The following is a 24,711-nucleotide window of genomic DNA, read 5'->3' on the forward strand; positions in this document are numbered from 1 at the left end:
TCCGTCCCGCCGCTCCTCCTCCCGCACCCCCCTCGCTCCTTCTTCCTCCTCCTCCTCCTCTTCCTCATCGTCGCGCTCCCGCCGCTCCGCTCCGCGCGTGCTGGCGGCGCAGCGCCCCGCGGCCCGGCAGCGGCGCGGCCGCCCCGTCGGCGCCGCGGCGCGCCCGCGGAGGGGCGGCGCTGGGGGCGGCGGCTCGGCGGCGGCAACTTTTGGGAGCCGGCGGCGGCAGCGCGGAGGCTGCGCGGGGGATGGCGGCGGCCAGGCAGCGGCGGCGCTGAGGCAGCGGCGGCGGCGCGATGCCGGCGGCGGCCGGGGGGCTGCTGTGGTGGAGCTGCTGCGTGCTGGCGGCGGCGGCCGGGGCCCCGCGGGCCGCCGCGGCGGCGCAGGCAGGTGGGTGAGCGGCCGGAGCGGCGCGGCACGGCCGGCGGAGCGGCGCCTTCCCCACAACTTCTCCGCGTCCCGGTGCCCGGCGCGGGGTGCGGGAGTTGGTGCGGGTCCCGCGGAGCGGCGGCGGCCAGAGGGCGACAACCCCCCGCGGGAAGCGGAGCGGAGCCGGCGGTCGCGGATCGCCCGCGCAGCAGCGCTCCGTGTGCCCGCTCGCTGTCCCCGCCCGGCCCCGGGGCCGCCCTTGCCGGGGGAGCTGCGGGCGGGCGCCGTGCGTGTCCCCGCAGGTGCCGCTGCCGCCCCGACGGGGCTGCGCTGCCGAAGTTGGCGTGGCGGCGTTGGTGCCCGTACACCTGTGCTGTGCGTTCGTGTGTGTGCGCCGCGCGTCCCGGCCCCGCCGCCTCAGCACCGGGCCCAGGTGTGCGCGCACCGGGGAGGGCGAGCGGGCGGCTGGGAAGTTAACGCTGGAAAAGGCGCTTTTTCCTCCGGCAGGGTCTGCCCGGAATTTTTAACTTTCTGGAGGGAAACTTGCAGCGTTGGCGTGGATTTTGTTTTGCTCTTGGCATCCGAGCGGCGCTTTCTCGCCGCCGTAGTACGAGCTGTGCCGGCTCAGTCGCCCCGAGAGGGCACGGGGATCGCCCCCCGCTGCATCGCCCCTTTGCTGTGAATAAAACATTAAAAGGAAATTTCTTCAGTCTTTGTAACTTCGCTTTCATTTTTTTATTTTTTTCCCCTTCTCTCCTCGGTGATGCAAAATTTATGCTGTTTGGGCGGTATTGGTGCAACAGCTCCTCGTTCTCACAATTTAGTTTATATTTTGGGGCTTTATGTAACAGAGAGAAGGAAGGATACGTTTGGTGAGAAGCGAAAGGAGCGTGTCCTGGCTTTGCCTGCCTGATTGGGCTTTGGAGGCGGTTTTTGATCTTGGGACGCAGTTTACTTTTTCACTGTGCAATTGTTTCCTAACCCTCGAAACCGGGAGGGGTGAAATGATGGGCTGCTGCTTTCTTTTGTATATTCTCTTCCTGCGGTTTGAATCGGTAAATCCCCGCTGAAGAAGAATGGCACTCCTCGTTTCACAGGCGCTGCTTCTCTGTACCTTTTCGCCTGCCTCCCTGTTTACACGCAGCCTGACTGTTCGCCTCACTTGATACTTTTCTGTCTCACACTTTTCCCGTAGCCTGCCCCGGTTTTGGGCAGCAGCCGTCCCCGCTGGGATGCTCCCGTGCTCTCCAGCAATCCTTCCACCGCTCGGACCGGGCTCTTGGCGTGGACGATCACTAAAGACTCTCCATTGCTGGATTTATACCCCCGTGAAAATAAAAAGCATCGGTCCAGGGTTGCTCGCCTGCCTTCCCGTCGCCTCTGGGGAAGCCTCCCGGATCTGTGCTGTTGAAAATCCTCTGTGCCCTGCACTGTGCAAAACAGAAAATCCGTTTATTAAAATAGAAGGGTTGGAATGACATTTCCTATTTGGCGGGGTTTAGGCACTGCTGTGGGCACTGGCAGCTAGTAATGATTAAGCCTTGCTACTTGGTGTTTGCTGGAATAGCCAGGCAGGCTGGACAGGGAGCCATGATTTGCAAGTATTTAGGACCCCCCAGAATTTGGGCTCTCTTGGCTTTTGGGGGCAATAAGATGGGGCTCTGGCTGCCACCCTCATTTTCAGTGCATCGAGAAAGATGGTGATGGCGTTGCTCATGCAAGCAAGCTGTTGGCCAAACTTTTGATTTCATTATCCTGTGTGTAAATATGTAAACACGTTGGGGTTTTCTGATTTCTTCGGTCTCCGTGCTTGGGCATATAATGTTTGCAGTGCACAGCTCAGTCGGGGTCACGTGAGCCAAACAGCTTGGGCTGTTACCTGGAAGCTGGCGAGTCTTTGTTCTGCTCGAAAATAGCTGATAAATTAACTCCATTTTCTGATATGTGGGGTTGGTGAGTTGTTAAATAATTACAGCCAAATTAACTTAGTCCTGTTTGAAGTATTCAGCTGTTCTGAGAATAATTGTACTTCAAATATTTTTGCAGTTCATTTTTTCTTTTTTTTTTTTTTTTTAATTTATCAGTGAGAAGCGTGTTCAGGCTGATGTATGGGCAGTCTTTAATTTCATGCCTTTACTCCTCTCTGGGCCATGTTGGATGGGACATGCCACATGCCTTCAGAGAGATGCAGCTCCTCTCCTTTGCTACAGCCCTCCTTGGCACCTCTCCCGTTGATCCCGCCACGGTGTCTATTTGATGGTTAAAATTAGGCTGAGCCCTGAGTGCCTTTGCAAAGGCACGATAAATATTGACTGGGAGTTTCAGAGGGCCTGGCCCCCTGCATGGGGATCGTTCTGTCTGGGCCTTTCACCAAAGGGCAGCGGGTGCTGTTGTGGGCTCAGCACCCTCCTGGTGTCACACAGCCCTTCAGGTGTCTGCAGGGACATCTCTGCTGCTGTCCCTGCGTGTCCCCTGAGAGCCAGCCGTGGTGCAGGGCAGAGGAGCCTGGTTCTGCCTCCGCTCTTGGGGCATCCCCAGGGATCCTGGGGCAGCTCCAGCATGGAATTGCACCACGCAGGCTCTGTGCCGGCACCTGCCCTGCCGAGACAGGCACTGCTGCCTGCCCCAGTGACTGAGTTGTGACTTTGCTTTTAAAAAAAAGGAAAGAGATGGTAATTGATGTTTATGTGTATGGAATTTGGCACTAGGAGCTGTGCTTGTAATTAACATGAAAACAGTAATAATAAGGACCTGAAATACATGCCTTATGAGTAAAGCAAATGAGACTTGGCAGTAGCAGCTCGTGAAGGGGGAAGCCTTTCTCCTGAGCCTGCATGGTAGTGAAGTGGGATGGCAAGCAGAGAAAGGCACGTTTGGTCCATGGCAGCAAAGGGACCAGCACCCTGTGGGTGCTCCTGGCTGAACCCTGAGTGCTGCATTGCACTCCTGGCTGTAATGCCGGCTTGTTCTGAAACATGCCCTCAGTTTTCTAGCCACACACCTTAATGGAATGAATGTTTTATTGTAGTTTTCAGGGGGTTTTAGTTCGGTTGGGGTTTTTCTGTTGTTTTGTTTTTCAATTCAATTTCAGCAAAGCGCAGCGCGTTGCTCGTGCTGCGTCTGGAGGCACAGCCTGTGATCCAGAGTGCGCACGTTTTCCAAAGGCTTTTGGAGAAACCCCTTTCTGTGGGTCACTGGTCAGAGCTGGGGAGCTGCTGGGGCGGGAGCTGAGCGTTTCCTGGGTGCCGATGGTGGGGCTTGCGGAGTGGCCAGCCCGCAGCCTGGCTCTGTGAGCATCTCTAGATGGCAGCAGCCCCCAGGAGCTCCCGGCATGAGGACGAACCGCCCGGAGCTGGGGCTGTGATTTCCCAGGCGCTGGTCCTGCTGCTCAGCTCTCCTCCACACCCCCTTCCCAGGCCGAGGAGCAGCTTTTCAGGTGGCTCACAGGGAACCAGCCATCCCTGGAGTCCTGTCCCCACCTCTCGTGCCCCTGCATGTGTGACAGGGGAGGTGTAAGAGCACCCTGGGAGAGTGACCCATACACTGAAGTGCTTAATATGAGCAGCCAGAGGAACTCAGGTGACTTGTCTGGGTGACTCGTTTAGATAAACAGTGAGTCGGTACCAGATCAATGACTGGGTGCTGAAGGTGAATGAGTTCAAACTGGGAATCAAGTGTTTGGTCCTAATAGTGTAGGAGCTGTTGTGATAAGCTAGGAAAGAAAATAGAAGATACACGGTCAGTCAGCAGCACAGGCTCAGATCAGATGGTCCTTCTTGCTCAAAAAGATGATGTAGCCTGTAGGTTTCATATATTTTTTGCGTTTTTGCATGACAACAACCCCCTCCTGATTTCCTTAGGACAGTAAGGGTGGTGTTCATGGTGGTTGGTGAGGGGCAATAGGATGGTTCTCTGGAAGCTTCTGAACTTTGTGTCCTGCCTGTGCAGATTGGGCTTTAGTACTGTGCAGCCAGGCATTTATGCTGTTAAAACCATGGGCAAGTGATGGCAGCTCCGTGGAAACAGCTAAGCCAGGTCTGCCCTCGTGCGCTCCACACACTCTCAATGCACTGAGGCAATTTTGCTGGGAATGGAGAGGGGGCTGGTTCCTGGGATTTGGTTTTTGCTGTGGCAGGAGTGAAGGCAGGATGAGGTGAGTGCAGCCGGGCTGTTTGCCGTGAATCACTTGTGTGCTGACAAGTCCTCGGGGTGTGCAACAGGCTCTGATTTTCACTGACTTAAAGGGTTTGCTTTTGCAAACAAGTGCAGGCTGCTGGTGGATTTTATGTGTGCCCACGTAGCCAAAGCTGAATTATCCCATGGGAGTACGCAATCTGCCAGAGAGATTCATCATTTCAGCAACTTTAGTTAATGTTTGTTTAGCGACTTCTTGTTTTGGAGGAGCGGTTTAAGCCGTGCTCGGTGGCAGTTCCCTTGTGATGAGCTGTGTGTCCACGTGATAAATGCTCTCATTTCTACTGTCCGTTACCTCTGCTGGGCATATGGGCACATGCCAAGCCTCCTGAAGTCTTTGAACAGCTGCTGCTATATATATCTCCTTATTTTCTTTTTTTTCCCCCCAGCCTGCCAGGGAAACTTGTCCTTCTTCCCACTTTGTGTAAAGGGTGTGCAAAGTCCAGGGCAGATGAATATTTGCTCGTGCATCACTGATTCGTGAGGGTCTGATGTTGGCTGGTGTTTGGGCAGCGGAGTCAATAATTCAAACTGCAGGAGCACGTACTGGTCACACCATAGGCTTGTGCTGAATACCAAGAATATAAATATATATGAGGAATAGAAATTTATACTGCAAAGAGTATAAAAAATATTTTTCTTTTCTGGTGGTAACTGCTTTTTGTTTCCATGCCTGAAGCCTATAAACTCTAGCTTTTGACAAAGAAGGAGCTAGGAAAATCAAGTAAATAGAAGGCAAAGTAAGCCTCAGACTTTTAGTAGATACAGTTCTTTTTGAACTATAAAAAAAATGATCAGTCATTGTATAAGTGTTCCTGTAAAGTCCTTTTTAGTGACTTCTAAGATTATACTCGTGCTATGTTCAGCTCCTTTCTCTCCCAATGTCTGTGCAGCTACACGTACAATAACTGAATGGGCATTTATAGCTTGATCTTTCTTAATCTCCTAATAAGTCAGCAGTGCAACGTGGGCTCTTGTCACATGGTGACATGCTCCTGTGTCTCATCGCCAGCTGCTGTTGAGCTCACAGAAATACAGAGCTTGCAGAAATCTTCCAAAATCCCACTGGGGACCACCCGAGCTCAGAGCAGTGCTGGCTGTGGTACCAGGGTCTGAGCTGCCCCATGGTCTCCCTCCTAGGCTGTGTTCCCAGAGGAGCTGAGGAGGAAGCTGGGACGTGCTGCTGATGGGTTTTAAATTCATGTGCAGAGGCTGCTGTGGCTCTGCAAGGCATTATGTGACCCTTTGCCTGCAGCTGCTTGACTGAACTGCCTAATAAATGTCTATTAAATAGAGTTGTGATACCTGACCTCTCTCTTTTTCTCACCCCTCCCAGTTGTGATTCATGTAGGAAATGGATCGTGCCAGAGGGAGGTTGAATAAAAAAGCTTGCGTGCTGTAAGAAAAAGAAAAACCAAAAACCCCTTCTCAACAAAATTGGGTTGTGGAAAATTTGGAAAAGCCCAAAACTGAAACACTGGCACAGCCCACAGCCTTGGCTGCAGCATTGCTGTGAGAGCAGGACATGCTTGTGTCCCAGGCGGGTGATGATACACTGGATAAAGCTCTGCAACCTATGCCTGTCTTACTGACTTCAGCTGTGGCTTGGCTCTTCCTGCTCCACTGAGACTCTCCAAGTGGTGCTTCCATCCCTTTGTCTCCTGTTTTCCCAAGAAAGCCTCTCCTAGGGGGCAGGCACCTCTCGATTGCTGCCTCTTGCTGAGTTGCCCGAGCAGATACTGCAGATGTGCTTGCATGCTTTGCATTTCAGCATATGCTTAAATAACCTTGTTGTGCAGAGCTGAATGTGCAGGGAAGAGATTTGTGGAGCTGTTTGGCTCATTTGAAGCCCTGTGAGCTGCTGAGGACCTTCTCCTGTGGACATGGCTCCCGTGGCGGGAGCTGGTACGGGCAGGTTGGAGCTGCTTTGGTGCACGCACAGGAAGCAAAACCATTACACTTAACTTGATACATATCCCAATGTTCAATTTCCATTAATTGAAATTACGTTGAAATATTGAACATTTTAAACATAAAAGTTTATGTACCGTGGTTAGTATGCTAATGGAATATTTTAGTAGTCTTTTAAGGTTAATGTCGCAGCCAGATGCAACGATAAGCATTTGTTCCTAAGAATTATTTTACTTTAACCCCTTTTCCAAGATTGTCCGTGTTCTGGTGAGTGTTCATCGGCTACGCTGTGCCTGCCAGCCAGCTGTCATTTTAAGGTGGTCTTTTTGTCATCCAATCCACTATGCAAAGTTGAATTGTAGTTATTTTTGCTCATTATCTTTGGCAGTAAAAATGTATTTATCCAAATTTAAATTGCTGTTTGCTGAGGATATGTGACAGTATTTAGAATTCAGTATTATTTTATTATCTCTTTGAAAGGATAAAAAAAGGCTCATTTATTTCAAGAGATATTTCTGCAAGCATGTAAAAATACCAATGAAGTAGCTAACGTTTTCCAGTTGTTGTTGACTTCAAATTTAGCAACCATTGTCCCTGTTGATATATTTGATGCTCTAAAAATGTGCTTGCCATTAAGTAGGAAGCTGAAGTGATTGGTAGGCAGATAATATTCTTCAGTAGCTATTAATAATGCTCAGAGGACATAGGCATTGGAGTGTATGGAAAAAGCCATGGAATTGTGTAGGACGGAGGCAGAAATAATGCATGTAGCTGTTTGATTTGAAAGCCATCCTTCTGCAGCGCAGCGGCTGCTGCCTGAATTAGCACGTTGGGAGCGGGAGAAACCGATATGCAAACAGAGCCCTGTGCAGCTCATTTGGTTTAGGAAATTCAGGTTTGATCCCTGCTCTTTCTCTTCTCCCATGAGCTGACTCAGAGCCGGTGTAGTGTGTGGGGACCCCTTTCTGCAGGGGGGCTTTGGTGGTGGAAGCTGGGAGCTGTTCCTCCCAGAGCCAGCTTAGCTCATGGGAACAAGGGAGTTAACAGCCCATTCAGGGAAAATGGAAATTTTGAAAACAAATACAAAGTCATTGCCACTCTTCTTTCTTCCTTTGTCTGTTTCTTCAGCCACAGGAGGACTTCTGTGCCAGCACTGTGAGTTTCTCCCTGGATTTCTCAGCATAGAGTATTTCTTTGTCTCCTGGAGTTTTGAACTGCTCTTACAATTGTGCATGCTTGGATCCTCTCGTGCAACACGTTTTAAACTGCTGCCAGCTCACGCAGCTGCGTGGCCCTGGTGTCACCTGGGGCTGCACTGTGTATGGGGAAGATCATATTAGAAAAATGTGGCATTATTAGAGCCTATAAATAGTGGTGATAACTTGTACAGCATTTATGTCGCCCTTATGCTGCATAACATGCTGAAATTCTGGGCTAGGTTTGTTTCTAGTGTTGCTTCACGTGCCACTGTGAAACTTCATTATATCACGATATAACAAGCAGCTGCTGTGTAAGTAATGTGGTGCCTGCAGCACAGGTGGGGGGTTCTTTCTGGAGCAGCAACTGTAGTGATGCTTCACATTTTCTCTGCCTTGGTCCAGCTTCTCAGAAAGGAAACAAAATCAGGTCTGTGCTGAATGTTTCTGCCTTTCCAAGGGTTTTGGTGTTCAGCTTGAACCTTTAATAAAATTGCTAATAAAAGATTATTTAAGAAGCTTTTACTTTCTTATGGTAGCCAGAGATTGGGGACAGGAAGACATTGCTATTTTTCCTTCTGTTTTTGGAAGATTAGCAAACAGATTCACACAGTGTCATTTGCTGCAAATTTCTTCGTGTTAATTTCAGTCCAATATCTTGGATTGCGAGACTCTCAGTCTTCACAAAAAGAAGAAGAAAAAATCTTTAGCTCCTCTGTATGCAGAGAAAAGTCAAACCTCATGTAGCTTAAGAAATAGGGGAAAAATTCCAGTGATTGTTTTTATAAGCCATATTTTTAAAACCCATTTTAGTATTTTATACAGAGGCTTATTGAATTGTGGTTTTGCAGTGTCTTGCAAATATTGCTGGTGAAATTGGCAATGGAAACGTGGGTTCATTAAGACTTAATAGCTTTGGTCCAATTGCTGCCACGACATGTGGTTAAGGCATTAAAATATGTGGGCTATGCCTCATGCTACGGTACAGCAATTACTGGGTAGGTGTCCTTTGATTCTGGAAAACAATCTTGCCAGACTGTTGCTGTCAATTTGAATAATCCCACTCTTGCTGAAGGCCCATGGAAATGAGACAAAACATGGCAAATAGTGGCTTTTTCCAAAAAAAGACTGCAGTGTGTGTGTGATTTCTGTAGGTCCTCTCTGGCCCAGATGGATCCTGTCCTTGTGGGCGTAAACCTTCTGCTCCAACACTCTGTACGTTGGGCTTTTCCTGTGTTAGAAGTGTCCAAATTGTTCCAGGCTGTGTGAGAATTGCTGTGACACTAGTTCCATTTTGGTTGGTTTTTTTGGGTCTAGTCTGACTGTTTTTTTCATTGCTGTGATGAAGTGACATCAGCTCCTGGTACATTCCTGACATTGGTGTTTGGGAGTCCATCTTTTTTGGCTTACTGCTGACTGGGTCCTTGTGTTGGGTAGCCCCTGTCAGGTTCAGATTTGTTTGTGTTGCCTTGTTGGGGCCAGTGTCAGGTTTTCATTGTTTGTCCTGAGCTTTAATGCTGGTGTTTCCCTTGGACACAGATGGTGTTTCAGAGCTTTATGAGGCAGTGCTGCTGCAGGCTGGTGAGGGATGAGCGCTGGAGCAATGCCAGCAAGGAAGAGGGATGCACTGCTACCTGCCTTGTTACTCCTCAGCTTGGGTCGTGCTGATGTCAGCCTAAGTGCCAGAGTTTCTTGGAATTCCAGCTGACTCTTGCAGAAGATCACCAAAGCTCATCTTACGTGTGTCCCTTAAACCCGCAGTTGATAAAATTCCCTGAGAACTAGTATGAACTGAAGCATGCCTGCTTTTCTAGGAATATCTGGAATAAACCCCCTGTTTATTTGATGGCACAGCCTGAGGTTTTTTCTGGTAGGTGAAATAAAGCTTTCCTTGGGATTCATCAGCATAAGGTGCTACAACAACATCATTTCTTGATTACACAAGCCTGGCTTAGTGATATTAAGGAAGGTGTATCTGGGTGCCACACAACAGAGGACTTTAGTGTCTTGTGGAGATGTAATAAAGAAAACTATCAGGGCAGGCTCCAGAGAATCGGGGGAGGGCAGAGAGGAGCAAAAGCCATCTCAGATCCCCTGTGGTTTGGCTATAGTTGTGGGGAATAAAATGCATCATGAAAATGCCTGAGGGAATGGGAGTTGCTTTTCCCTGGGTGTCTGAGGGCATTGGAGTTGCTTTTCCCTGGGTCTCTGAGGGCATTGGAGTTGCTTTTCCCTGGATCTCTGAGGGCATTGGAGTTGCTTTTCCCTGGATCTCTGAGGACATTGGAGTTGCTTTTCCCTGGATCTCTAAGGGAATTGGAGTGGCTTTTCCCTGGGTGTCTGAGGGAATTGGAGTGGCTTTTCCCATGGTCTCTGAGGGAATTGGAGCTGCTTTTCCCAGGCTCTCTGAGGGAATTGGAGCTGCTTTTCCCTGGATCTCTGCAAGTGTCTTCCTGCTAATGCTTCTTGAGTGAGGTGGCAGTGACTACTTCAGTGGTAGTCTTTGTTTTTAACACTCTAGTTAATTTCTTTTCCACCAAGTTTGGGTTTCCAGCAGTATGATTACTTATGGATTTGTAAGGCAGGAATAACTTGGTAATTGCTATATTCCTTTGCCCCCAGTAGCAACAAGCATCTTAAATTTAACGCGTCATCCACACAGAAAATTGATATTTGGCCAAAACTCGCAGGCTCTGACAGCTAATCTTGCAGAGCTTTTGCTTGACATGTAAAATAGAGACTTGGAGTTGACATGCACAGGAAAATTGACGGTATTTAGGATTATTTCATGAAAGAAAAATGCTCCTTATGATTGGCTGAAAATAGTTGAGGATGATTAAATTTAGATAAAAACCTCTCCCTAGAGGTCACAATGCAAAGGCTTGGGACATCAACTGCTTGGATCATGTGCAGAAAATCCTGAATCACCTCATAATTCAAAGCTGGATTTTGCTTTATCTTCAGGATTTGTCTAAAGAAACTGTGCTCATGAGCTGCTGACCAGCTTGCTAAGAATAGTTTTCTTTTAAGGTGTTTGTGCTTTGATTTTCCTCCCTAGAATACATCCTGAGTAGCAAGAAAGCCCCAGATGTCTTTCACTGAAGGAATTACAATAAGGAACATTATGGTGCTTCTGATGGAGTTACCTGTCATGTTTGTACAGATATTTGGCTCTCAGTTGCAATTTAAAGGACTAGAAGTTTCAGCAGAGAAACTTGTGGCACAGTTTGGTGGCCATGTACTGCATTACACCAGGGTTATGTGATGCTCTTTTTTGGGTAAATACACATTTCAGCATCTTTTTTCAATATTTGGTTTGGGGTCAGTAAGTCTGGATGACTGGGCTTCAAAACTGCTCAGTATCTATTTATTAAATGGAGCATTTGTGTTCAACAGAAAATGTAAGACCCAATTTGGAAATTAGGCCCATGGAATTATGCAGTCAGGTAATAGCACATGTAATTGCTTGCACAAATGATCAGTTAGACGTGTAACTGTCCATTTGCGTGCAAAATTAACCTGTTTTGCCGATTGGGCTTGGAATATTCATGGTAGAAAACATGGCTTTCTGGAGATGGCTGGGTTGTCACACCTTGCCCTTCCATTGGTGTCTTCCTTTTATGGGACTGGTGTGGTTTAGTCTTCACCTGTGTTAGAAACCTGGGTAAGTTCAGCACCCTTGGGCTCTGCTTTTGTGGTGCTCCAGATCTGTGGCAACTGTTGAAAAGATAGTGAGGGGAATGTGTGTGTTACACCCATGCATGTGTTAAATTTAAGAATAAACACAAATGCACGCAGACAAATTGCTCTGGAATTTACTGTTTTGATGACATTTAATGTGATGCTTTCACAGTGGCAAAAGAAGATAGTTTGATTTGTATGTTTTTATGTGTGTATTTTCACATACACTTCAGAGTTACTTTTGTTTTCCTTTTTTATCTGGTATGCTGTCAAAACATTTCAGTGAAAGAGTTCAAAGCAACAGCTGAGGAATCTGTAGGAATACAGTCATCACTTTGCAGTTAGTGCAAGCACTTGTTCCTCTGGCACAGTCCCTGGGTGCTCACATGGGAAAGGCTTTTTGTCTCTCTGTTGCCACTCCATGTGTTTGAAAATTGATTCTCCTTTTCCTGAAAATCCACAATAATTGTGTAACTGGCTCAATGTGGGTAGGCTTTAACCTCCAGAGAGAGGTGGTGGTGATTTGTTGTCAAAATTTGGTGCTCTTTCTGAGGAGGGAGCACTTGTTTATGCCTTTAGAGAAAGGTATGTGCTTGTGCTTCTCTCCAGACTGGGATGCAGGAAAGAAATACTGTTGTTCTCATAGAGCAGGGAGCCTTGCTGCCACCCAGGGCATCATCTGACTGTGCACATTTCAGGGCTCAGTCTGGCACCTCCTCATGCCTGAAAAATTAAATTTGGCAGAAACCTTCAGTTGTTGTTGTCTGGGACCTCAGAGTTTTGAATCTCTGAACAGCTGAAACCACAGGCTAGGCAAAGCCTTCAGGCCAGACCTGGGGCAGTGGGGAGTGCAAGAGGGCATTATAAATGAAATCTCTCTTATTTTAAATGCTTTGAACGGAGTTTTTCCTCTCAGCTTCAATGGCAGCAGTGTCGTGGGGCGCTGCCTCTATGAGTGCTGCTGTGCAAAGTGCCCAATGCTGCTGTGTCAGCTGCTAGAGGTCCAAGTGTGGATGCAGCTCTGCTCCTGCTGCTGTGCTGCTCCCTCCCAAGGAGGGATTTTCTGCAAGGAGGCCCCAGTGTGCTAGAGCTCTGGCTGAAGGGCAAGGTGGCACCTTGGTTTGGTGCTGGCTTGCCTTCCCAAAGCGATGCTACACTGAGCTGGGGAAGGATTAAGCAGGAGCATATTAAGGTCACTTTTTATTCCTGAGCTGGAGGTTTATGTCCTCTGTGCATATTAATTTCACAGCTTGAGATATGGTAGAAAGGAGAGCAAATAAGAGTGCAAGTGTGTTGGGTAGCCTTGGCAATTGAGCTGCAAGAGAGAGCAAAAGCTAACAAGCTGCTTTTGCTTTCCACGCTGCATTAGCATGAATGATGGAAAAACATTGGAAAGATTCAAGCCCAAAACTCCAAAATTACCAGCAATATATTTTAATTCTGTTTATGTCTGCCTGGCATTTAATTCATTTTGGCTGTTGTTTGTGGGAGGTTGTGGGGAGAAAGAGCAGAGAATTGCAGGTTGCTGTATGCAAAACTAAAATCTTTTATGTCTTATATGCTTATAAAACAGGGGTTGCAAAACTCTTCCTTGCACCTTCCCAGAAGCTTTGATGAGGGTTATGCACCCACAGAGGGTGAGGGAGATGGTGTCAGGAAAGCACAGTTTGCAGTTGACCCGCAGCCAAGAACACAGGTGGAGGATTGCCCCTGTAGGGTGCTTGAAAGAGGCAGCCTTGGGAGTGGGAGTGGTGTCAGAGCACAGGAGGCTCTTTGAGCTCTGTCCTGGCAGCTTTGATAAATTGAAAACCCTTTGACTTTCTGTGGCATGCACAGGCAGTCTTTTCAAATTCCGGTGTGGGTGATTTTCTTTATTCTTCTGTGTAGGATCTGTCAGCCTTTGGGGAAGGTGGGAGCTGGACAGGGGGTTTGTGGGCAGGGGCTGCTGGCTCTGTGATGTTAAATGTGGCGCTGGCCTTGCTGGACTTCCCAGAGCATTTAGATGTTGCTGGAAAAGTTTTTGTGGCCATTGATGACCACCTGCTGTGGGAAATGTGCTCCTGAAGACTTGGGAGCTCTCCAAAGCCGTGGATTTCTAGTCTGTGGTGTCAGTTCAGCTTCATGAGATGGACAACCTTCTGAGTAAAAATATAAACCCACAAAGCATTCCAGGGTAAGAAGGGATAACAAAATGCGCTGTGGAAATTACAATACTAATTATATTACATTAGTACAGAGGAGCTAATAGCTCTCTTTGCTCCATAGCAACTGCTGTGCTTTGTCACAGGTACTGCTGTGGGAGAAGGCAGATGAAAGGGTTAAATCAGGTTATCCAGGAGCAGCCAGACCTGCTCTCTTCCCAGTCTTGTACTGGAACTGTGTCACTTAAAGCACTGTGGGGTCGGAGGGTTGGCAGGCTCAGCCCCACAGTGGGAGAGGGGGGTGAAAGCCAGTCCCACAGGGAACTTGCAAAGCCTTTTTACACTCATTTTTGTATCACTCTGCCTCCTCAGTCATCACTACAACTTCCACAGACTCCAGTACAGACTGGTTTATCTCTTAATCTAGCCGTGTAATAAAATATCACAGGTGAATTAAAAGATGTTTTTATTAGGGCACTTTTGGCTTACTGTGAGCAATCTAAAAATAGACTGTGGATATTCTTGATCTTTAGAGACATTAGCCTATCTTTAAAAAACAAGTAAGGAATGAGGTATTTTATACACAGCTCTCAGAGCTGTATGAAAAAAAGCAGACTACAAAGCACAGCGCAGGAAAATTGATTCATCATCAATTTATTGCATGGAGCTCTAGGCAAGCTCATCTCAAGACAGAACAGAGATCTATAAAATCTTTTCATCTGAAACTATGAATTAAATTGGGAGGAACTGCTGATGATGAGAGGCCAGAACCAACTCTTAAACTAGACATTCTTTTGGGAATGGATCTTGTGCTGCAGCAAGATTTTCACCAGCCAGGATGTGGAGCTTAATTCTTATTACCCTGCTTCTCTCCTTACAGTGAATCTGGCTTATGCAGGAGCAAGCCTGCAATACTCCCCCTGTTCTCCCCACTCTTGATTTCAGTATAATTTTTCCTTTCTTCATCGGTGTATCTTGTTAATCTTGCAATTTCTTTCCCTGACATGTTCTTCTCTTCTTCTATTGTGTGTGTGGATTCTTTAAACCTCCTACTGCCAAGGAAACTTGCCTTTTTCAGCTGGAAACAAGCAGATGCATCCCCATTGTAAGATCACTATATAAATAAATAAAACTTCTTCATATATTCCCTTTGAAGAAGCAAGTGAGACAATGCTCAAGAACTCCTGCCTGCTTTTTTTATTTTTTTTTTTGGCACTGGGGGAAGCTGTATTATGTCAGCGACCTGTAATAAATAGCACTGCAATGAGAAGCGACAGCCTCATTCACTTTGCATCCATGCAGAAACAACTAAGCTCTCTTCCCATGCCACGGGAAAAAAGAAAAAAAAAAGAAAAGTGAGAAAGAAGGGAATTAAAAGAAAAGAATTGACCTTGGCTTGCAGTTGCTCTGGTAGTAGCAGGAAGCAGTGAGACACTGAAGTTTTGCTGTGGCATCGCCTGTGTCACTGCAAACTGTGCGGCCCAGAGTGCAGCCTGTGCCTTCCTCCTGCTGCCTGCAAGTGTAGTCAGCCAAGCTCTTCACTGGTAAAAGACAGTGCTTTGGAAGGCTCCTCAAGTGTTTTGATAGAGGGTGGGGAGGGCAGGAAGAAGGGCTTACACAATTCTGAGGTGCGGTGTAGTCAGACCACTTCTCTGCATTTGGGTATTTTTTTCATCTCCTGGATTTGTCAGATTTTATGGTGATGTTAAACTAATTTGGAGGCTTTCTTGCAAATGAGAGTATATGTTAAACAAAATGGGGAAAATGTAAAGACCTTTAAGAATACTGGTTGAAAGCAGGCTGTACTTTTGTAGATCTTTCTGTTTGTAACACTTGCTGGATGGTTTTCTTCATTGCTTTCTCATTGGGGTGTTTGCATTTTGAAGTTTGTAAAACATCTACCAAAAAAATTTGCTTTTATCATGTGCTGGGGTTTTATATCAGCAGGTGCCTGCCCTTTCCCTGTGTAGACTCTCCATCTGTTTGTGCTGGGATAGCCAGAAAGTTTCTAGGGATTGGGGACTGCAAGTTCCTCTGGCGTTGGAGTGCTGTGGGTGTGGATCCAGCACTCCCCATCCCCTCTCGTGGTAGCTTTTCATGGGAGCTGCTCACCCTGCTATAGAAACCTGGCTTTGCTGTGGGATCCAACAGGTTGGGATGGCTAAACCCCTCCTTTGCTTTGCCTGTGAAAGGGGAATGGCAGCTGGCACACTCTCTGAGCATCAGGCTGCTGCTGTGCACAGTGCTGGTGTTCCTGTTGGTGTGTCTGTATGTCCATCTGCCTCTTGGCTGCTGCTATCTCTGTGGGGCTGCACAGGCCTGCACTGGAGACATGAGAGAAGAGCTCTTGCCTGCACAGGTGTGGTTTCCCATGGCAAGGTGAGGCAGGGGGAAGGATGCAGCAGGAAGGGGGCAACAGGGGAGAGAGAATACACAAACCAGTTTTGTTTGGTTGTGGTCAGCATTTTTAATGGTGTTTTTGGTTTGTTTTGTTTGGTGTTTTTTTTAGGAGCCCTTTCAGGCAAGCCTTGCTTGCCCAGCATCATCATCATCTGCTGGGGTCATCCTGCAGTAAATACAGTTATTGGCCCTGCCCCTTGCTGAGCAGGGAGGGGTTGGTCAAATTGCACTGTTATCTCCTCCAGCAGTGTGCCTGGTCAAGGCTCCTCATGGTGAGAAAATGCAGATCTTGTAGCAGGAAAACCTCACTTCCCACTTTTGGGAAGGGTTCTGGTCCCTGTGAGCTTGTCAGAAGAAATACCTGTGCACTGCACTGGCGGCTGCATACCTCGATGAAGTACACCCTGTTCATGTAGTGGTGCCACGTCCCCAAAAACCGCAGAAACCTCCAGCTGGGATTTTGCATGTGCTGACCAGCCACAGCCTTTCCCACTGGCAAAGAGCAGAGATGCTCTCTGGGAAGGAGTTGGCACCATCCCAAACTTCAGTGGGGGTAGCAGCAACACAAGGGTGTCTGGTGAAAAGTGGGGGAGCAGGGTAGAAGATCTGCTGGTGGCTCTGCACCAGAGAGGCTTTGGGACAGAAATGCAGGGAGGAAAAAAGCTTGTTTTGTATTTAAGCCTCAATATAAAAAGAGTGGGACACTTAACCCTTCCCTTCTGTACTTTCCAAGGTTTGGGGAATGGGAAGATGTGCAGTAAAAGCAGTTCTCATGCTGCTTCTATTTCTTTGTGGGACAGTTTTTTTGCAGCTGTTTCTTTATTATAAATTCATTTGATAATCAGCATATAAGCAGTAAAAATAATTAAGCCATTTAGTATTCCTGCAGATGCCCTGTGTACTTCTGAAAGTATTTAGTTACATTTCAGCATTAGTTAATGGATGCTTACAATAAATCATCACTTGGATTGCCTTCATTTCTTTCTACTGAGTATTTTTCTTCCTTAACACAGAGTGCCACGCAGTTGTAGTTGATGTTTAATGTGGCACATGAAACACTGTGCAGTGGAATTTTCAGAGGGAAAAGGATAAATCCACATGTGTACTGCTGGCATGATGATGAGGAGGTGAACATTGATCTCTGTCTCACCCGGGAGCCTGGGAAGAAGTTGCCCATGTTGTGCTGAACTCTCCTGAATCTGTTCTTGACTTCATGGCCGGGCAGCCTCTCTGGGTAGCTCCTCTTTGCTGCCCAGTTAGAACTGAGGTAACTTCAGCATCAGGCTGGGCAGTTGAACTTTGCCCAGAAGTGCCAGGATTTGGAGCACTGAGATGTAACCTGCTTTACAGCCACCCAAAATCTAATTTCTGAAGGAACTTGGTGAAAAATGAATAGGGTAAGTTGTCTGCCTATTTTTTTTTTAATATAGTGGTTTTTGGAGGTCAAACCACTTTGTTTTGTTATCTAGCTATTCTTTCCAGTGTCTCATTGTAAAGCTTTTGTTAATTAACATTTAATTACTGGGTTATGATGGAACCATAGGAGTCTTATCTGAAAGCAAAGCAATTGGCATACGGATTCATTATGATCAAGCAACCCTAATGAATGTCAAATTAATTCATAATAATGTGACACTAAAATGTTAGGCATATTGTTAATAATTACTGATGTGCTTTTACCTTATCCACTTTTAGTATTATTGCTTTTTACTATGTATACCAGAGAGCCAGCTTTCCACTACCTATCTTTTTACACTGGTAATGCCAGTCTGCTTTAGCTGCAAATAGCTTAATTATCTGTTCATCTCTTTCACAGTAATTAGATACAGCATGAAAGCCAGGAAGTTGATGTAAATAAATGTAATTTATTTTGGAGATTCTGTTACTGTGGGTTGTTACATAAAAGTGACAATGTAAATAATGAGGATGGTCTGTTGCTTGCTGTCTTTCATGGGAGAAAGGGGAGGGGAAATACGTCAAACATTGTCACACTTATGATTAATACAATGTCTGTGGCTCCTCATTGCTGTTATTTGACAGCACTTAGTGATTTATTTTAAATAAAATCATATATTTGATTCTTGGTTTTAACACAAAATACCTAAACGCAGTGTGCTAAATGCAGCTCTGAGTTTTCTAGCTTGTATTTTATGGCTTTGCAGCCATATTTATTTTGCTGGGTTAATTTTCTTGCACTTTCAGAATAGGAGTTCTTGAAATAAAAAAGAAAACTAAAAAAGTCACTGTCCTAATGGCTGTGAGATACAGTGGTGGGAGGATAGCAGGCATGTTTTTGTAAGGCGAGACAGGAGGACAGTGTAGTCTGTCAGGCATCTTTATTGCTTAAAAACACCCATTGCACAGTGGTTCAGGTTTCAAAGGTGTTTATTAATACTTGCTCACCTACCCAAAACATTTCAGTGTTCTCCTTCCCCTGGTCACAAAATATTTGCAGTGAGGCTGCAAGTATGTAAAAATTTGATGGAGATATCATGTCTCTGTTTCCCACCACTGCTTGCCCTACCTGCCTTAGAACTTGGAGCCTGGGGGATGTTTCTGTAACAGCAAGAAAAATAAAATTATAAATTTCTAAAAAATGGAATTTCAGCCTGGCTAGAAGGAGTGTAAAGTTACTTTGTGGGTGTCTGTGCAGGGTTTAGGCTTCACTGTGTCATCATGGATCTCATGCTTTGTTCTGCTCACAGGTCAGTGTGGATGTGCAGGGTGGGTTGAACTGGTGCTGGGGCCTGCCGTGGTCCATGGCATCCTGCTGAAGGAGTGATGTCCCAGCATGGTTTTGTCTGGCTAAATAAAGTCGGTTTTGTGCAGAGGGCATTGCCCTTGGGCTGAGCTGCTGTGCCAAAGTCGCTCTCCTCCACCGAGAGCAGCAGGGCTGGTTTCTGCTCAGCCCAGTTTCTGCTTTTAAATCCTACCAAGAGCCAAAGGGTTGTCCAGAAGGAAACAAATTGAATGCTTTTTCTGTTGGTGAAAATAGTGATCAATAATAATTAACTTGCACCATCTTCTTTCTTTTCCCTCTGTGAGGAGTGCCTTACTGTTGTTTTTGCAGAGCTGCTGGAGGTGCAGCGGTGCTGCTTCCTGCTCCAACACACTCTTAAAGCTTTGGCAACATAACCTCTGCCAGGAGGGTGGCTGTGAAATCCCTTGAGTTGCAGGTGCTGCCAGGCAGCCCCTCAGAGGGGTGTTTCTATTTTATCTTCTCTTTTCCCTGCTGCAAACAGCGGCGTGGAAGCGAGAGGAAAGGCTTCCATGGGCTGTGCCTCCAAAGGTCATATAACACTTTATGTTTTCTCCGACATGACACAGCGTGACAGAACAAAGTATTTATCTTGTGTACTTGTCAGCTTCGTTCTGCCAGCTCCCAAATGATGAAATACTACCGAATATGCTGCTGCTTGTTTCCTTTAGGGACTTGCGCTGATTTGTTTAAAGTGTCGTCTGCACCCAGTAAACGCTTCATTTATTACAGCTGACACCTGAAAAATATCTGAGGGAAATATATCAAGGCATCACACAGATATTGTTTTTGTTATTTGCTGTCTTGTACTTGTGTCTTAACCCGAATGAAGTTCCCTAATGGTTAGTTGTGTTTTTTTGAGGGTGCCACCTGTGTGTGTGTGTGTGTGTGTGTGTGGATTTTGAGCTGCTGGGATGGGGTTTCTGGAGATGCGCTCCAGTTCCGTGACAAAAATGCATTTTGACTCCTGATGGGGTCAGCTTAACTGTTAATTATTGCAGTGAGTCACTAATGAGCTCTCGCCTCAGGAACTTTGTACAGCCTCTCCTCAAACTTTTCCCCATTACTTGTTCTGATGCTTAAGCGAAAATAAAAATAGATCTCTTGCAAAAGGGGTGGGTAGGGAAGCGAATGTTTGAGATGGTTAAGTGACCCTTGTAATGGTAATATGTGATGCAAAGGCTTTCAGATATAGCTCTCAGTATCATATTAGGCTTTGTGGGTGATTTTTAATTTTTTTTTGTTTTACATTAAGTATTTCTCCATTGTCCCTGAAGAATATTGTGAAATCGAAATTCCTCTCTCAGCAAAACAATCAGTGTAAAAATAACAAACATCAAAGAGAGAGGGAAGCAGTTTGCTCACAGTACTAATTGCTAACATTATCATGTGTCAAAGTGAAGAATTAAAATGTGACTCTAAGTTCCTAAAAGTGCACTTGCTGTGCGTTCAAAGGCCATGTGAGGTTGAAGATGTGTGGGCTAGCAGGGCTGCAGCCAATATTGGACCTCCTGCAGTCCACTAATGAGTGCAAATAGGAGCTTTGGGCATGCAGAGGAGCCCCTCTGACTGCTGCTTCATCTGCACAGCTTTGTTTGGGTTTAGAAAACGCACAGCACAATGTGTCTGCAATTTCCTGTGTCCTGCTCTGTATGCAGGACACTCTACAGTCACTGTACAGCATGTGTGTGCACCTATGCAACACCCCAGTGCTGTGTATTGGCAGGGGAAGTCTGGATTTTGGGTGTTTTATGCTATTGAGCCCAAGCCATCTGCACAGAGTGTGCCATAGAAGCTGTGGATGCACTGGGAAAATACAAATCTAGGAGAAATATACATGTATTTATAGGTTTTCCTACCCCTAGGTAAAGAAGCAGTGCTGGGGAAAGAAGGCCTTTGCTATAGGATGGGAAATTGTAAGTTGCAAGTATATTGCGTGCTTTAATGGTGTTTTGTTTTACAGCCGGTGTAACAATTTTAGTTAGCGAAATTAGATTCCTTGCTTGAGTAGCATCCTTGTTTTAATTCATGTGATGTGCCTTCTACTCGGTGCGTGCAGGTTGGAGAGGAAGAGGGGCCCCACTCCTCAGCTGTATTTTCTCACTGTGGCTCTGGACAGGGCAGCTGAAGAAGGCTTTGCAGTGATGCTCTAAGCTGGCCCTGGGGTTTACTGGCATACCCCCACTTCTTCCCTGCCTTGCTTCCCACTCCTTTCTCTGTTTTCTTCATATAGAAAGATTTTTTTGGATGCAAGAAAAAACACGGTTTTTTCCCCCGTGTGGCTGTGCACAGTGGCACCTGGATTTTAAGTTGAGGTGGGAGCATTAGGGAGACAGTTGCCATGATGGTTATACAAAGGATAAGTCTCATGAAGAAGGAGCTGAGGAGCAGTGTTTGCTGCAGTTTTCTGCTGGGCAGTGAGATGTGCATGCCCAAGGTGCTCCTGACCACAAGGTGCTCCTTGTGTGTGTTTATTTCCAGAGGTGTGAGAAGGTGGAGCTTGACAGTGGCCAAGTTTCCACCCCAGATGGGGAGGATTTGGCTTGAGTGGGAATTGCCAAGGGAAGCAGGTGATGCAGCCTTCTGATCTGACATAAAGCAGGGGTGGTATTTCTGACCCCTGTTCTGGATGAGCCAGGCAGAGCTTTGGTGGAGTTCCTTACTCCACCAAAATTTGGTAAATCACAGTGAATTAAGAAGCTACCCTAGGTATGGGGCTGCCTTTGTCATATGTGAGGCTCAGCATTTTCCTGATGAGGAGAATCTGAGTGCCCCTGCAAGAAGGGGGTGAGTGCTTGCTTGAGGCAATGAGAGCTGAAGGTGCTGGTTCCATTAAATTGAATATGCTGGGAAAAAACCATCACCAGTAAGCTACTGGTTTTATGCTCAGGAAAGTTTGGCTGCATTTCTGTCTTATCCCTTTTGAACAGAAATTGCCTCTCATCACAGAGAGAGCTTCAGTGAGGTGGTGAAGTGTTCTCTGTGTAAAGGCAAACTCCTTAAAAGCTAATTGGTGTCAGTCATTTCTCTGCTGATATTTCACTGCTGCTAATTTAGCAAACAGATGGTGGTCCATATTATGGCATATGAGTTGGGCTTTTCCCAGGGCCAAATGATTACCTCCCTGGTTTTCAATTAGGAGAGCTTGCCAGTTACCTGGAGTGGTTTGCCTTTTAATTATACACCTATTAGGGCAGGTAGGTGGCCAGCCTAGGGGAAGGAGCAGAGAACTCAGTGGCACGGACAAATCCTTGTTAGGAAAAACCTATAAAAGCGAACACAAACTGAAAAGCCACATGATGGGAAAGAGGAGGAGGTGCACAACAGGGCAGCATGATGCACAAGTCTTTTTTTCTGCTACTGTGAGCATTGATAAATAGCTTTGAAATGCCTGTTTGGCAGGTTGTGGCACATAGGTGGCTGCAGCACATGGGAGGAAAGGTGAGGTCTGGAAGATGCTGTCTGCAGGCTGTATGCTTATTTTTAGCTCAGCAGAGTTCACTGGTTGAAGGAGACAAGGCAGGAGGAGAGGCAGCCCCGAGCAGCCTGCAGGAGCCTGCTGTCTCCCCGTGCTGGTGCAGGTGAGGGCAGATGTTTGCTTAATGCCGAGGAGCAGCAGCACGTGCTGCTAGCAATTCATGAAGTCTGATTGCCATCTTTCTATCCCAGCTAATAACAGTCCAGGCAATGAAAAGATACTTCTCTCATAATTATCAACACCTCATTTTCCCTTTGAGTCTCTGTTTAAATCATCAGGTCTCCTCTTAATCTGAATTGTTTCCTCAAGCTTATTTTCCTCTGTGGATCGGGCTTTTATTGTATTTTATTTTGATGAGACCATTCATCTTCCCTCTGCTCTGCTGCTACCCAAACCTGTTTCCTCATTGTCCTCAAGGACCAGGAAAGGAGATGAAAGAGGCTTTGGGCTTGAATTAGCCAGTGATGAAGTTTGGTGTCCTTTGGGATGGAGACATCAATGCAGCATCATGAAATATGAGCTCTGGCTTCACTTTGGGTGACTCTGATAATGTAGGAACACAGTTAATCATATTTGGCTCTGCAGAGGGTGTCTAATCTGGGAAAAACACCTGCCCTGAAGATGGCAGGAATATGTGAGAGGAGCAACAAAATGGAAGGAGGAGCTCTAGCAGGGCAGGCTAGTTGTGTAGGAGGATGCAGCACTACTTGGGGCAGCCCTAATTGACAGGATGTTGTTGGAAGTGTCACAGATTCTCTGCTTGTTGCTGTGTGCAGCCCTTGAATGTGCGCCTTCTTTGAAGTCTTCCCCAGATGAGCAAAACCTGTTACTTGGTGCAGTTTATGGCCTACTAAAAGGCAGCACTTTGTTGCTGAAGTGCAAGATTGGGTTTGAGCTTTGTTTGGCTTTGCATTGTAAATGGGGAGCCACTCTGAACTCTCAACTTAGTCAAAAGCAGTTGCTTTGCTTACTTCAGTAAGCAGGATTCAGGCCCAAAATAATTACCTTTTATTTATGAGCATGTTAAAATGCCTTTAATTGGGTTTAGTTGCAGTATCTTTAGTGTTTTAACTTGAAAGTTTTTTCCTCAGTCATAACTCAGCAGTCAATCCTTTGGTGTGGTGTTACAGCTCTGCAGATTATGTGTGGAGGTAATTAAGTAATAACGATTGAGGTGCAGGGTATTTCCTTGGGATTAATGACTGTCTGGGAGGAGTTGATGGCCCAAGGTGTAGCCAAGGGCCATTAACACCAGCCAACTAATAATTGTAAGAAAATGCCATGTGCCAAGGTCATTGCTGCTATTAGAAGTTGAGGGCAATGAGGAGGTAGGTGTGGGGGGAGATGAAGTAACACAGGAGGTATATGGATTTTGGAAAATGTAATATGGTCTTAATGGGTATCTGCATGATGTACTTGTTGATTAGCCAGTCTGCTCCTTTCCTCCATTCCTCACTGTTCTGTCCAATGCTTAATGGCGAGGATCAGGGTGAGCAAGGATGATGCTTTTCTTGTCTGGTGCCCTTTTTCTTAATGGTGCCTTGTATTTGGTCCACTTTAGAGGACACTTTATGCATATTATTAGTGCCATTTTTTTTCCTCTAAGAGGAAATGTTCAAAAGCCAACCTAGCAGCCACCAAAAGCATTGAGAAAACCACGGCTCAGTGGGATAAATGCTGATTTGTCTGTCTGAATAGGAGGCAGAAGATCGGTGCTTTTGAAAAACCTGCAGGTTGGCCAAGTGCAAATGTTATAGTGTGTCAAAGCACTTGGGGTGTGTAGCAAAGGGACTGTGTTTCAAAGCTGAAGTGCAGTGTGGCAGACAGCATTTTGGGGGTTTGGTGGACAGCTCGACCCAACTGCCCCCCAAAGGCTGTAGGATATAAAGATCAGTCTTCAGATAACATATTGTGTATATAGCAAGTTGGAGGCTTAGGCGGTTGGGTGCACACAACTTGAATTCTTGTTCTTCCTTGACTTCAGTTATCAACTTAAAATTTGTGGCAGAGGAAGAGACCTGTTTTGCATAGATGTTTTCTTTAGCTTAATATTCCCAACATCAGAGGAGTAGGACTTTTGTTCACATGAGGCTGTTGTACATAGTTGAATTTTCTCTGTGCTCTTCCCCTAAAGGATAAGCTCTGATAGGAGTACTTGCCTTTTTCTCAGTCCCAATATATCACTCATCTCCAGCAAATGGCACCTGGATTTATGTTTAATCACAGTGAATTTTAAGGGTTCAGAGCTGTAGGACTCAAATATCCCAAACTGGCAATGCTGGAGGCAGTTTGGAGGAGCCTTTTCCTGAGTGGTGGATCTCTCATGGCTGGAAGCACTCAACCATCTTTATCTTGACACGGTGGTTTGTATGAGTGAGTAATTATTAAAAAAATAGTGAAAGTGGAGTGCTGTAGGAAAACTCATCATAGGGATCCACCTCAGCTGTTGAAGGATGGAGCCAGATTTGTTGGTGTCCATGGTGGCATCCATGTCCATATCAGATTTGTTGGTATTCAAGGTGTAAACAACTGATTGCTTCCCTGCCAAGCTCTGGTCTTTGCCGGAGCATTGTGCTTGCCACT

The 24,711-nt window shown here is 46.3% G+C and overlaps 1 protein-coding gene across 2 annotated transcripts in view; it reads left to right on the plus strand.

Annotated features, from left to right (window-relative positions):
- The first annotated feature begins 238 nt into the window (after positions 1-238).
- ERBB4 (erb-b2 receptor tyrosine kinase 4) overlaps positions 239-24,711 on the plus strand; it is a 583,385-nt gene continuing 558,912 nt past the window's right edge. For both annotated transcript variants that reach the window (XM_064718299.1, XM_064718298.1), the window contains exon 1: positions 239-390. In XM_064718299.1, the coding sequence (XP_064574369.1) occupies positions 297-390 (94 nt within the window). In that variant the 5' untranslated portion in view covers positions 239-296. The remainder of the gene's footprint in view (positions 391-24,711) is intronic.

The sequence above is a fragment of the Zonotrichia leucophrys genome, chromosome 7 (assembly GCF_028769735.1).
Source record: "Zonotrichia leucophrys gambelii isolate GWCS_2022_RI chromosome 7, RI_Zleu_2.0, whole genome shotgun sequence".
Classification (NCBI taxonomy): Eukaryota; Metazoa; Chordata; class Aves; order Passeriformes; family Passerellidae; genus Zonotrichia; species Zonotrichia leucophrys.